This window comes from Diabrotica virgifera, chromosome 2, assembly GCF_917563875.1.
Source record: "Diabrotica virgifera virgifera chromosome 2, PGI_DIABVI_V3a".
Taxonomy (NCBI): domain Eukaryota; kingdom Metazoa; phylum Arthropoda; class Insecta; order Coleoptera; family Chrysomelidae; genus Diabrotica; species Diabrotica virgifera.
This window is the reverse complement of record NC_065444.1, coordinates 84350703-84366185: the sequence shown is the minus strand read 5'-3', so window position 1 is coordinate 84366185 and position 15483 is coordinate 84350703. Positions and strand designations below refer to the sequence as shown.

The window sequence follows — 15483 nt, the reverse complement described above, 5'->3', positions numbered from 1 at the left end:
TCTCGAGAATATTCTTGAGAATATTCTCCGATTTTTAATTCTCGAGAATTTTCCAACACTATCCATGGTATTCTCGAGAATCATAGTGTCATCAACATACCTTATGTTATTAATTATTTCTCCATATATATTTATGCCTTATGTGCTTTCCTGTAGCGCTGTCTTAAATACTTCTATTCCTCTAAATTCTACCTACCTTTAAATAATTTCTTTCCAATAAATGAACAACGATTTCAGTAAGGCTGTCGGAAATATCTTCCGGCAGGGAAAAATTTTTCAGTTTTCTTAGAAGCGGCCTCAGGTATTCTTGAGTTTGAGCGTAAGTAGCACCTTGCAGTTTTCCCTTGGTGCCTGCTTTCTCTTCCTTTGGTCTGTTTTGTAACTGGTCGTTCCACTGTTTTAGCAGCAACTAAAAAAACAAATATCAGTTAGTTTTGGAGTATTTTTTTTATTAATTAGAATAATTAGTTCATTCTATCATCAAATACAATGTTAAGCTTAAGTACGGCAGAGAAAAGTTCACTAAGGAATTGCGTATTTTCTTTTAGAAAGTAATTGTATATAAGTAAATACCGAATGCCAGGCGAAAAAGTATAAACATTCCAATATTTAATTAACAAATGTGAAAAAGACAATTTCAAAAACTACCGTGCGAAAAGGAATACGTCTCTTAAGCCCTGTTATGTAACTGATGATAAATCCACTTCATCAGCAAAAAGTGAAGCATTTGAAACTTTGAGAGTAAAAAGTCATATAAAAACGTTCAAAATGGTTTTTTTCAATGTTTCTATTCTTATTTGTTGTATAGGAAATTCCAAAATAAGTCCAAAATTTCGGTTTGTTATAAATGTTATTAACTTTTTAAAAAATAAACTTAGTACCTTTATATTAAAAAATGGACTGTGGGATTGTCCTGCTTATAGTCGAGGAAATGAAACTGAAAAAATGGCAAAACCTCGCAATTTTTTCGTCCAGCATCGATTTGTACAAACATTTGGGATTAGGCTCATTTCACCCTCTAGTTCATTTTCTATATTGAGCCGTTGTACGCTTTTGGTTTTTTAAGGTTGAAAAATACCCCTAATTGTAAAAAATTATAAAATAACATTTTAAACTTTAATATTGTCAACATTTGGTTCTTATTAGTTACATAATGATTGTTTTATGCTTTAAGATATAATATCATAATAGTTCAACCTTTAAAACCACCCTTGTTGGAGCTATATATAAAAAACTGACTTATCCTAAAAGAATAATTTCGGCTTGCATCGATTTACATAAAAATTTTGAGATTAGGATCATCTCACCCTGTACTTCATATTCTATATCATGCTCAAGGGTGTTAATTATTTTTAGGGGTGTGAACTACCCCTTATTGTCAAAAATTATATACAAACATTGTAAACTTGTAAACTGTACAAACTTGTAATATGGGTAAAATTTGGTTTTGATTGGTTAAATAATGATTGTTTTTTGCTAAAGGATATAATAACATATTTCAACCCTTAAAAAGCACCCTTAATAACATTGCAATTTTTATAAGGAGAGAATTTAACAGATATATACAGAAAAAAAGTAGAATTAAAGAATTCATCTATTTATAGAAAAATACTACGAATTTACAAATACAGTACAACCTGCCATATCCGGACCTGTCATATCCTGCGCCGTCCGGATCTACCGAAATCTACCGAGAAAGGCAGTCCTGCTGTTGGACAACGCACTAAAAGAAGAACTAAAAGATGGCGAAATAATGTATTATAGAATCTATAAAACGTGTCTATCGACGAAATTTATTGACGGCGTTGATTACTGGAATGTATTAAGGAGAAAACGTTTTAGAGACTGTAAAAGAAGTAGTGGTCTTGATATCCGGATTTTTTCATATCCGGATCGGTCTGTCGCCACATTGATCCGGATATGGCAGGTTTGACTGTATGTACAAATACAAATAGTTTTTTAGTCATCTTCCAGTATACCAACTAGTTCTGTGGTATTATATACATTGAAAATGCTCTATAAGCGGACTATTCGAATTTTTCGAAAAAAAAAATTCGTTTTATACACATAACTCCTTTATTTTTGGCGATAAAAAGTTTTTTCAAAAGCGATTTTGTAAGATTTTTGAAGAGCTATAAGACTATGTAAATTAAATTCCATAAGATCCCTTAGTTTTTAATTGGGGTGGGTTTAAAGGGCTCGATAATGGGGCGTTTGCTCGTAAATAGAGATTTTAAACAGCTATATCTCGCTAACTGTTCACTGTAATGAAAATTTATGCACAAGAAAATTTTAGTTATGAAAAAAGCTACAATTTAGTGGCTTACCATTTTTTTCGTATCTCTACTATTTTCGGAGATATTTTGAAGAAAATGGCGAAAAATACAAAATTGCAAAAAATCAATTTTTCTTTAAAATCCAATTTTTCTAAAATTAGGCCTTTTAAATGGGTCAAACTTCTTGGATGTATTGATAATACAAATATAAAAGGAATTACAGAAAGGTGAAGACCAATTTTTAATTAGGAGGGTAGTTAGGGGGTTGTTTTCACTGATTGTTTCATAAAGAAAAGCAGGTACCGACCTTTTTTTTATCATGTCACTTAATTTTTATGCTAGAAACTTTTTGTTTTTTCTTTTGAAAGGTCTAATTATATCCTTAAAAAAAGATTATTAAAGTTTTCCTCGAAAAATGCAAAGTTTTCCCATTATTTGGCTTTGAATATGTCAAACTATAAATTTGACGAAAAAAACTAACCTTTAACATGCCGTATCTCGGTTTGTATTGGTCGTAAAAAGAATTTGGTTTGTGTTACTGAAACACAATTTCGATAGCTACAGTTTTTTTGATTAAATGCATATTTTTCGAGTTATTCTCAAAGAACTCTCTAGAAAAGTTGATTTTTTCGTCGAAAAACTGTTACTTTCAACCGCGAATAACTCGAAAAATATTAGTTTTACGAAAAAATGTAAAAAACATTTTTTTCTTAGAATTACGTTTTACATCGATTTACATGGTTAAATTTAATAAAAAATTCCCACCCCCGAGATGGGGTGGCAACCACCCCCAAGGTTTTAGTGTACCGGGTGTCCCAATAAGAATGGCTCTCGGCTATATCTCAGGAACCGTTTATAGTAGAGCTTTGAAATAAAAAATTTTATAACAAAAGTTGCCTCAGGAAAAGCCTGGAAATTATTTTCATAATTGTGGGACCACCGCTAGAGGGCGTAATTGAATATCAAAAATTAAAAAATCTAAATTTTACAAAATTTTCCTAATGAAGGGTCACTGGAAATCCAATCGTCGTATTCTTCATAAAATTCTACGCATATTTGATTTAACAAGTTTAGGTCTACCTTTGGAAATAAGAGGTGGGGGTGAGTGGGAACCTTGTTATGAAAAACTGGCTGTGAGTCCGGTTCTGCTTAATCAAATTTTGCAAACTTGATCTTGTTGAAGATATATCTTTTTCATAAATGTAAAAGTTATGATTTCGAACCAACTTACTGAGTAATATGCCAGCTAGAAGGCGTTATTTAATTTTTTCAGAAATCTAGTGTTCCTTGGAAAATATTAAATACAAACATGCATTTTTAATACCATATTACAAAATTAGACAAAATTAGCAACAGAATAGCGAAAACTGCATGTTAATACCGTTTTTCTATCTCGAGATATCTCACAAAACGTGTAAATTTAAAAACATAACTGTTACTGTCACCGGTAAACGAAATAATTCATTAAAAGTAGTGTGCTATGGAAACAACAAAGAAACATTTTCCAGATGTCAACGTATATTAGGTCTTTTCAACGCTTCTCATTTGTTTCGAGCCTCGTTCATATCTCGTATATTAATATTATACACGGATTATACGGCATATGACAGAGGCTCGAAACAAATGAGAAGCGTTGAAAAGCCCTATTACAAAGAAATAAAAACAACTATTTAGTGATGACATAAACGTTCAAATTTTTGCCCATCATTTTCGTTAAAAACATTTACTCTTTCAAGAGTAGATTGAACAGCAGTCTCAATTTCTGCTCTCGATATGCTTTGAATGGCGTTTAGTATTCTCTGGATAATGTATTCTAGAGTAGTGTATGATGGGCAACAATTTGAATATTTAGGTCGTTACTAAGTAGTTCTTTTTGTTCTGTGTTATATTTAATTTTAATAGTATTGTTTCTCTTTATATTGTTATTTTAATTAATTATATTTTTATACGTTGACATCTGGAAAATGTTATTTTGTTCTTTTCCACAGCACACTACTTTTCATTAACTTAGTTTACCGGTGATAGTAACAGTTATGTATAAAATTTACACGTTTCTCGAGATATCTTGAGATAGAGAAAAGGTATCGACATGCGGTTTTCGCTATTCTATTGATAATTTAATCTAATTTTATAAAGTATGATTAAAAATGCATACTTGTATTTAATATTTTCCAAAGAAAACTAGATTTCTGAAAAAATTTAAATAACGCCTCCCAGCTGGCTTATTACTTACTAGGATGGTTCAAAATTATCACGCTTACATTGAAGAAAAAGATCTGTCTTCAGCAAGACCCAGTTTTCAAAATTTGATTTAGCAGAACCGGACTTACAGCCATTTTTTCATAACAAGGTTCCCACTCACCCCCACCTCTTATTTGCAAAGGTAGAGTTAAACTTGTTAAATTAAATATGCGCAGAATTTGATGAAGAATACAATAATCGGATTTCCAGTGCCCCTTCATTAGGAAAATTTTGTAAAATTCAGATTTTTTTATTTTTGATATTCAATTACGCCCTCTAGCGGTGGACCCACAATTATGAAAATAATTTCCAGGCTTTTCCTGAGGCAAATTTTGTTATAAAATTTTTTATTTCAAAGCTCTACTATAAACGGTTCCTGAGATATGGCCGAGAGCCATTCTTATTGGGACACCCGGTACAGCGGCATGATATAGAAAATGATCCTTGGACTATTCCCTACCTTCTGTGAAAATTTCAAGTAAATCCATGCTGGACGAAAAAATTGCGAGCCAAAATGCTTCATTTCCTCGACTATTACAAGACGCTCAAAATTTCAAACCGATCAGTCAAATAGTTTAAAAGTTATTTTATTTTTTTTATCCAAAATTACTTTTTTTGCAACAATATAAGTCAGAATACAATAAAGTTACAGTAATATTACTGGTAGCTTATGAAAGAAGGTTTATTCTAAGTCAGCAGAAATAGAAATGAGAATAAGACTTGCATGGGTGACATTCGGAAAAATTGGCTATATCCTGAAAAACCAGATATACGCCTAAAACCTTCGCACAAAAGTATATGTGTCCTACCAGTACATACATATGGAGCAAAGACATGGACCTTCACAGAAGAAAATATGGAAAAGATGGCCAAGACTCAAAGGGCATTGGAAAGGCAGATGCTGAGTATCAAGCTAAGTGATAAAAAGAAAAATACATGGATCATAAATAAAACCAAAGTGAAAGACGTTAACAAACACACAGCTATTCTCAAATGGAAATTTGCAGGACACAACAGCAGACAAAGAGACGGAAAATGGGAGCGATACAGCGATAACCCACTGGAGACCTTGGGACCATAAAAGAGGAAAGGGCAGACCACAGATGAGATGGTCGGATGACCTAAAAAGATACTCAGGGACCAGATGGACAAGATTAGCACTGAACCGAGAAGAGTGGAAAAATAAGAGGGAGGCTTACGTTCAATCTATCTATCTATCCATTCCCAATGAAGGGCAATAGTAGTCCAGAGTAATAAGGATTTTCTCGGGACACTCGAAGATCCAGGTAGCTGACTACTTTTTTAGTTATTGTAGATCTATAAGAAGAAAACCTACCTGTTTCCTGTCTAGAGTTCACGTCCGTTTTTTAATTATTAACAATTTAGTGCAAAAATCGTGATTTTTTCGGTTTTTTGCACTCCATTCAAAAGCTAAATAGTTGACATAAAATTACAAAATTCAGTTTTTTAGAACTGTGACACTATTTAATCCGCTCACGGATTGGCCTATTTCTTCCCGAAGCTTCTCGGCGTTACGAGACAATACCATTCCTATCCACGGCGTTCGGAGCGAGCGCTGCCGAAGTATATATAAAGAACCGAAATTCGTTCGCAGGCCAGTCAGTTACTAATTTCGACGCGATATTATATTGTTACGTTTTTGTGAACGGGTTGAAATGTATTTTTAAAGTAGATAAATAAATATTTGCAAATGAATTAACTAAGTTAGTATGTAAGTGTAAAATAAATTAGATATATTGTTGTAAAATTAAGTGTTAAATTGTAAGTGTTATAAATTAAACAATTTCAAGTAAGTCTTTTATTTATTTAATAATAATTAAAAGTCAATTCGCGTAATAGTTCACAAATAAATAAATCAGTACAGTAATAACCCAACAACTGGTGTCAGAAGTGGGATATAATCAACATAAATTTTCGACTTAAATATAGTGTTGAATCTTTTAAAAATAAATAAAATATAAATCGTAATAAATAAAGTGTGTGATCATGTCTTCCTTGTGTAAGCTAACAACTGCAGATCTGAGGCTTGAATTGGAAGAAAGGGACCTGAACTCTACTGGCAAAAAGGCTGATTTAGTCAAACGTCTGAAGGACGCCCTAAAAGAAGATGGTCATGATCCAGAAGCCTATTTATTCGAGGACAAGCATGCTGCTTTGGTTTCATTAATTTCGAAAGTTTCCTGCTGTGTGACCAAACTCTATGGACTAGTATCGTTGCTACAAAACCAAGTCTCTGCTTCTGAAGTAAAGATCAAGGAGATGGAAAAGAAGATAGAAGAGGATAGGCCCAAATACAAATCGGAGCCACGGCCGATAACTGAAGGCAGTGTAAGTTCTGCTCGAGTCAAAATTCCAACTTTTGACGGAAAGTCTTCCTGGAACAGTTATGTGAAACAGTTCGAAGCAGGTGCAAGAGCGAACGGATGGTCTGAAAAAGACAAAGCTGTAAACCTGGTTATTGCTCTTCGAGGAGAGGCTTTAGATGTACTTGAGACCGTAGCAGTAGAGGAAACTAATGATTATGAACAACTTATGAAGAGACTAAACATGCGCTATGGGCAGGAACATTTGGAGTATGTCTATCAGGCGCGGCTTAAAAATCGACGACAAAAGAAAGATGAAGCTCTTCAAGAATATGAGCTAGATATTGCCAGGCTTGGGGTCTTGGCCGACTAGGGGTTGGCAACGTTGCTTGGCTAGATAAACAAGTTCGGAAATTTACTGTGAATAAATCGCGAAAATTCTTAAAACTGAGGTGAAAATAAAATTTAAACACCACACCAATTCGTATCTAAGGACAACAGCGAAGTGTACAATCAAAATTCGGAGTGAAACAAACATTTTTAAGTAAATAAAACCTGCAGAGCCAGTGCTGGTCAAAAAAACAAGGTTAGCTATAAATAAACAAAACAATCAATTATTGCATTCCATAAGAAGGTAACTGCTAAACAAAATTTGGCGGTGTTGCCAAATCTGAAAAAAGCACTGAGAAATAGGGAAGAAAGAAATAAATACCCTTTTAAATAGGCCAGTCTAAGAAGGGCAAAAATCTCCGCGAGGTTGAATCGGATTTTTGCACTTACCGCAGACAGCCAAATTATACGTGTGTAAAAAATATATTTAGTATATCAAATAGTAACAATCAAATAGTAACAATCGAATAGTAACAACATGGAAGAATTCATAAAAGATTTGCGAGAAAAATTGGACAGAATGGAAACAAGGGATACGAGTATAGAGCAAAAATTGGATGGAATCCAAGAAGAGCTTAAAGAATTAAGAAATCAAAACCAGGAGCTGAAAAGAGAAAATATGCTACTAAAGCAAGAAATGAGTGAAATAAGAGCAGAAAATAAACAAATGAAAGCTGAAATTAAAGAAGTGCGAGAAGAAATGGAAACGCTAAGCAAACTAAAATTTAAGGAGGCAGTGCCAAAAAGACTAAGCGACCTAGAGGATAGACGGAAAGAGAGGAGAAAAAGAAAATTGAGAAAAACGTAATAGTCAGGGGAATTAAAATAGAAGAAAATGTAAAAGAAGATCTAGAAAATTTACTAAAAATAAAACTCAACGTTGAAGCTAAAATAGAACAAACAGAGATAATTAGACCAAGAAATTCACAGCCCTTCATAATAGCAAAATTGGAAAATATACAAGATAAAAAGAAAATAATGGAACAAAAGAAAATCCTCAAAGGTACAAAAATATTTATCGACGAACAAAGAACCCATGAAGAACGAAGAATACACAGGCAAGTAAAGAAAAGAGCAGAGGTGGAAAAGGAAGCAGGGAAGAAAGTGAAGATGGGCTTCAAAAAATAATGGATAGACGATCAACTTTGGGAATGGAATAACATAATAAAAGACTTAAAGCTGAAGTGTACTGGAAACAACAGAGAAAATCCAAAAAACTGAAAGAATCAAACCGAAGGATAGTGGAAACAGACCCGGCTAAGGAAATGGATAATGATAATAATAAAACAATGTACAAGAAAAAGAGGAATAAAATTAACATGAATAAAAGAGCTAAACCCATTAAAATTGGATCATGGAATATCCAGACAATGCTAAAAGTAGGGAAAATGCAGGAAATTGCTTTAGAAATGGAAAAATACGAACTAGAAATACTAGCACTACAGGAGATACGATGGAAAAATGAAGGAACAGTTAAGAAGAAAAACTTTACTATGTATTACTCAGGAGAAGACAAACAGGGGAAAAATGGAACAGCTTTTATGGTGAGCAAAAGAATGAGAGAAAAAGTTATACATTTCAAAGCTATTAATGGAAGAATCTCCTACATCAGAATCGAAAATAAACAAGCCAATATATCTTTAGTTAACTGCTACGCACCTACCGAGGAAGCAGACTAACAAGATAAAATGGAATTCTATGAACTTTTAGAAGAAACCTGCGAAAATATTCCTAGGAACGATATCTTAATAATACTGGGAGATTTTAACGCGCAAGTGGGAAAAGAGAGCTACAACCAAAATGTAGCAGGTAAAGAAACGATCCACAATGTCACAAACGATAACGGGGCAAAAGTTTGCAATCTGGCAGCAGCAACAAATACCTACATCGTCAGTACGAAATTTATTCATAAAAGGGAACACAAGATAACCTGGATGTTACCAGGGAGATCAGATGGCAACCAAATAGATCATGTTTTGATTTCGAAAAAATGGACAAAGATAATACAAGATGTGAGATTCTTTAGAGGAGCAAACGCTGACACTGACCACATACTCTTAAATAATAGGGTATGCAGACGATCTAGGGTTGATAGCCCGTGACAAGAGAAGTCTAGAAGATGCACTGCTAACATTGACAAGAGAGGCAAAAACCAGGGGGTTAATAATTAATCAGAAAAAAACAAAATACTTAATAAGTACGAGAAATCAAGACCAAGTAAATAGAATAAAAGAGATAAGAATAAGTGATAATGTATTCCAAAGGGTTGACTGCTTTAAATACTTAGGAGTGATAGTAGATGGTCAAAACAGAAGAAGCATAGAGATAAATGAAAGAGTTAAAGCAGGGAATAGGGCATTCTGGAAATACCACAAGTTACTTAAAGATAAAAACCTAAGCAAGAAAATAAAGACAAAGATATATAGAGCGGCAATTAGACCAGTCATCACTTATGGAGCAGAAACAATGTGCCTTACAAAAAAAGATGAAGAAAAACTGAGAATAATAGAAAGAAAAATTATTAGAAGAATACATGGCCTAATCAAAACAGATCAAGGAGAAATACGAATTCTGATGAATCACGAAATAAGAAATCTAATGGAAGGAGAAGATATAGTGAGATTCATTAAAGCACAAAGGTTAAAATGGTTTGGCCACATCCAACGAAGAGAAGCAGATGCACTAATTAGGCAGATAACAAATTGGACGCCAGTAATAAACAGACCTAGAGGAAGACCGAAAATAAGATGGGAAGACCAACTGCGAGAGGATATATCCAATATGGAAATTACAGGCTGGAGAGAAAAAATACAGAATAGGAAAGAATGGAAACAGATTACAGAAAAAGCAAAAAAACACGAAAATCTATAAAGGATAATGAAGAGGAATTATGCGGACCAATCCACCGCATGAAATGGATTAAAAGAGCTCATGAACCTGAGCGACCTATACTCTATACTAGAGTGACCGGTCTATATATATATATATATATATATATATATATATATATATATATATATATATATATATATATATATATATATATATATATATATTGCCAGGCTAGTGCGATTTGCTTATCCAACAGCTCACGAAGACCATCGGTAAATGTTTGAACAGCCAACATTTCCATCATGTCTTCGGGAGCTGTTGGATAAGCAAATCGCACTAGCCTGGCAATATCTAGCTCATATTCTTGAAGAGCTTCATCTTTCTTTTGTCGTCGATTTTTAAGCCGCGCCTGATAGACATACTCCAAATGTTCCTGCCCATAGCGCATGTTTAGTCTCTTCATAAGTTGTTCATAATCATTAGTTTCCTCTACTGCTACGGTGTCAAGTACATCTAAAGCCTCTCCTCGAAGAGCAATAACCAGGTTTACAGCTTTGTCTTTTTCAGACCATCCGTTCGCTCTTGCACCTGCTTCGAACTGTTTCACATAACTGTTCCAGGAAGACTTTCCGTCAAAAGTTGGAATTTTGACTCGAGCAGAACTTACACTGCCTTCAGTTATCGGCCGTGGCTCCGATTTGTATTTGGGCCTATCCTCTTCTATCTTCTTTTCCATCTCCTTGATCTTTACTTCAGAAGCAGAGACTTGGTTTTGTAGCAACGATACTAGTCCATAGAGTTTGGTCACACAGCAGGAAACTTTCGAAATTAATGAAACCAAAGCAGCATGCTTGTCCTCGAATAAATAGGCTTCTGGATCATGACCATCTTCTTTTAGGGCGTCCTTCAGACGTTTGACTAAATCAGCCTTTTTGCCAGTAGAGTTCAGGTCCCTTTCTTCCAATTCAAGCCTCAGATCTGCAGTTGTTAGCTTACACAAGGAAGACATGATCACACACTTTATTTATTACGATTTATATTTTATTTATTTTTAAAAGATTCAACACTATATTTAAGTCGAAAAATTATGTTGATTATATCCACTTCTGATCACCAGTTGTTGAGTTATTACTGTACTGATTTATTTATTTGTGAACTATTACGCGAATTGACTTTTAATTATTATTAAATAAATAAAAGACTTACTTGAAATTGTTTAATTTATAACACTTACAATTTAACACTTAATTTTACAACAATATATCTAATTTATTTTACACTTACATACTAACTTATTTAATTCATTTGCAAATATTTATTTATCTACTTTAAAAATACATTTCAACCCGTTCACAAAAACGTAACAATATAATATCGCGTCGAAATTAGTAACTGACTGGCCTGCGAACGAATTTCGGTTCTTTATATATACTTCGGCAGCGCTCGCTCCGAACGCCGTGGATAGGAATGGTATTGTCTCGTAACGCCGAGAAGCTTCGGGAAGAAATAGGCCAATCCGTGAGCGGACTAAATAGTGTCACATTGCCCCCTCCTTAAAAGATGGTTCCTCCTGGAACCTTGTCGGGACTGGAACTGGATGCTGGTATCTGCAACTGGACCCTCTTTTACAACTCCCAGTTGTATAAAAGTGGCAGGGGACGGTCTTCGCTCCGCACCAGTAACTATGCGGATTGCAACAGACTAAAACCTGGACATCGGTGTCTTTAAAGATTTCTTCCACCATATTGCGGACAACTCTCCAGTCTAGTTGGCGGCATTCTAACTTTGGCATGGCTAACTTTTGCACGTCGGACTCCAACACGTGCTCTCTCAATTGAATTAATGCATCCCATACATCTTGGTAGGTAGGTTGGTCATGGACAGTGTCTTTTGTTACCAGATAGAATAGGTAACGTGATGCATCTTGGAGTTTCAATGCTTTGCCAGGAGCTGGCAGTTGGCATTGAAGTTCTGCAACTCGACCAAACTTCCTTCGGAAGGCGGATGCCAACCCTCGTGCGTCTTTGATACTGGCCGGGATGGTATGGGCCAGTGAATAGTCATCGGGAAGTGCGAGTAGATCTCGCTTTTCTTCATTGGTAACACCATGGTCTCGCTTTACCCGTACCTCCATAGGCCCCCATGAACTCCTCAAACGTGAGGTCAGGCATCTCTCGAACTTGGTTTACTTCCACTTCTTCATCTACGTCGTGGTCTCCCTCGTACGGCGCCAACCGGTTATGGTGGACTATCATCGGCTTTCCCCTAGGAATCTTGCTTATTCGGTAGATAACGTCATTAATTTTTTTGACAATGAGGTACGGACCTTCCCAGAACTGCTGCAACTTGGGAGAACAACCTGTTCGCTTCTTTGGATTATAAAGCCAGACTTTGTCGTTCTCCTTGAAACATCCCCTCTCGGCTTGGGTATCGTATCGTTTCTTCATTCGGTCGCTAGCGATCTGAAGATTAGAACGGACCAACTCATGTATATCGTCCATTCTTCTTTGTAATTCATTCACGTAATCCTCACCAGCAACATCTTCTCCAGGTCGACATCCAAACTCTAGATCACAGGGTAGACGCATCTCACGTCCAAATAGGACTTTTGCTGGTGTTTGGCCAGTTGATTCATTAACAGCAGATCTATAGGCCATTGCGAAGAATGGAAGGTACTGGTCCCAGTCTCGTTGATGATTGGACACCATCTTTGTCAAATACTTGCCGACTGTCCTATTCATACGCTCCACCATTCCATCCGATTGCGGGTGATAGGCCGTGGTTCTTGTCTTCTTCATGCCTAGTTTATCACAGATTCCTTGAAATAGATCGCTCTCAAAGTTTCTTCCTTGGTCACTATGGATCTCCAGAGGTACTCCGAATCGGCTGATACAGTCTTTGATTAGCACATCTGCAATAGTGGCGGCCTTCTGGTCTGGAATTGCGTAGATCTCCACCCACTTCGTGAAGTAATCCATTACCACCAACATGTATTTGCATCCATTGTCACTTTCTGGAAATGGCCCGGCAATATCCAAAGCTATTCTTTCAAACGGACTTCCAACATTGTACTGTCTCATAGGAGCCTTTCTTTTCCGGTAGGGTCCGTTACTTGTAGCACAGGTAGTACATTTCTTACACCAGTCCTTCACATCGTCAGAACTATTCATCCAATAAAATCGTTCCCGAATTCTCTGAAGGGTCTTCTTTACACCAAAATGCCCTCCTGATGGACTGTCGTGTAACTGACGAAGTATTTCGGCTACTCTGCTCTTTGGAATTACCAACTGTGTTCTCCTCACTGAACCTTCCAGTGAATCCACTGAACTGTGAATGAAAAACCTTCAAAATTCCGATTTTTGAAAGTTAAAAAATTAATTTGTTGCTACGCAAACTGCAAAATAAGTGAAAATCGTTATTTGTTAATAACTTTTACTAAAACTACCTTAGAACTTTAGTGTTTCACCCAAAGTTGGGTATTGGCGTACTTAACAAACCTTCAAAATTTGAGACCGATCCATTAATTAGTTTAAGAGTTATTCTATTTGTTTATCCCAGAGACATTTATTTTGCAATAACATAAGACAGAAAATAATGAAGATATGGCAATTCTGAGTATGCCAAATGAAAGTAGAATGATAGTATCAACATCTATTAAAAATAGATAAAAAAGTATAATTAATATAGTCAAAAATCCTAATGCCAAATTTTTGAAATTTTGTAGTTTATAAACATTTAGAATAACTTTAAAAATGTCCGTAGAAACAATATTTTTATATATTCGAAAAGATAGTATTTTAACACGAATTTTCAAATACAAAAAATTAGCCTGGGTTCATTTGGGACAAAGTTAGCCATATATTTTTTTTTTAATTCAGAGCTAATTTGTTTATAATAATTAAGGAATCTCATTAATGCCATTTTGAAGAACGAGATTGGTATTTTTTCTTAAAAAATTGGCACAAACATTGTACCTTCACAGCACCCTCTATGATTTTTCAAAAATGTAGTTCAAACGACTACTAGGGGAACCTACAAATCCACCGAGTTAAAATACCGAAAAAGCAATTTCAAACGAATATAATTTCCTGTATCTCCGGATCAACTCAATGGATTTTGATCTTTCTTTTTTAATTTGTATGTCATTTCTACGTAGATTACAAATATGCAATTTGTTTAAACAATTCTTGAAAAAATATTTGTTTACAGTTTACATTTTTTTAATCGTAGTATCATTGATGATCATAGAAAAAGTTAAAGTACGCTTTACTAAATAAATCATTTTTATTAGATAATTCTGTGGCTTGGTTCTAAAAGGGCCAATGTCAAATTTTTGTTTTTTTGTACAGCTTTCTTTTGAATTTAATATTGACCAAACAAAATGCAAAAAATTGACACTGGCCCTTTTAGCATTAAGCCACATTATGTGACTTGGTGTTAAAATGGCCAATTTCAATTTTTTGCATTTTGCTTGGTCAATATTAAATTCTAAAGAAAGCTGTACAAAAAAACCAAAATTTGACATTGGCCCTTTTAGAACCAAGCCACAGAATTATTTATTGAAGATAATTTATTTATTAAAGTATACCTTAACTTTTTCTATGATTAATAACGATAGTATGATTAAAATCATGGATTTTTGGGAAAAACTATTTTTTCAAAAATTGTTTAAACAAATTAGACTGTTTATTAATTAATAAATGTCTAGACAAATTACATATTTGTAATGTACAAAAAAATTACATACAAATTAAAAAAAGAACGATCAAAATATATTCAGTAGATCCCGAGATATAGAAAATGATAGTAGTTTTAAGTTGCCTTTTTTAGTTTTTGAACTCGTGCATTTGTCGGCTCTCAGCTCCCCCTTCACTTACCACGACTATTCACCAATTGAACTACATTTTTAAAAATTCGTGTAAAATACCAGCTTTTCTAATATGTAAAATGATTTTTTCTACGGACAATATTTTTAAAGTTATTCTAAATGTTTATAAACTACAAAATTTCACAAATTTCGCATTCGGATTTTTTGACTATATTAGATCATCTTTTTATTTTTTTTTTAGTACATTTTGATAGCATCAGTTTTCTACTTTCATTTGGCATACGCAGAGTTGCCCTATCTTCATTATTTTCTGTCTTATGTTATTGCAAAATAAAGGTGTCTGGGATAAACAATTAGAATAACTCTTAAACTAATTAATGGATCGCTCTCAAATTTTGAGGGTTTGTTAAGTACCCAAATACCCAACTTTGGGTGAAACACTAAAGTTTTAAGGTAGTTTTAGTAAAAGTTATTAACAAATAACGATTTTCACCTATTTTGCCGTTTGCGTAGCAACAAATTAACTTTTACACTTTCAAATTTCGGCATTTTAAAGGGTTTTAATGTTCTAAAAAATTTAATTTTGTAATTT

General features: G+C 34.3%; 2 protein-coding genes across 2 annotated transcripts in view; one reads left to right on the top strand and one right to left on the bottom strand.

Annotated features, from left to right (window-relative positions):
• The window catches only part of LOC114341630 (pre-mRNA-splicing factor 18), a 152160-nt gene that overhangs the window by 11917 nt on the left and 124760 nt on the right, over window positions 1-15483 (bottom strand). Inside the window, exon 5 of the mRNA XM_050643825.1 lies at window positions 197-409. Within this exon, the coding sequence (XP_050499782.1) occupies window positions 197-409 (213 nt within the window). The remainder of the gene's footprint in view (window positions 1-196; window positions 410-15483) is intronic.
• The window catches only part of LOC126880124 (uncharacterized), a 61914-nt gene that overhangs the window by 22443 nt on the left and 23988 nt on the right, over window positions 1-15483 (top strand). The window lies entirely within an intron of this gene.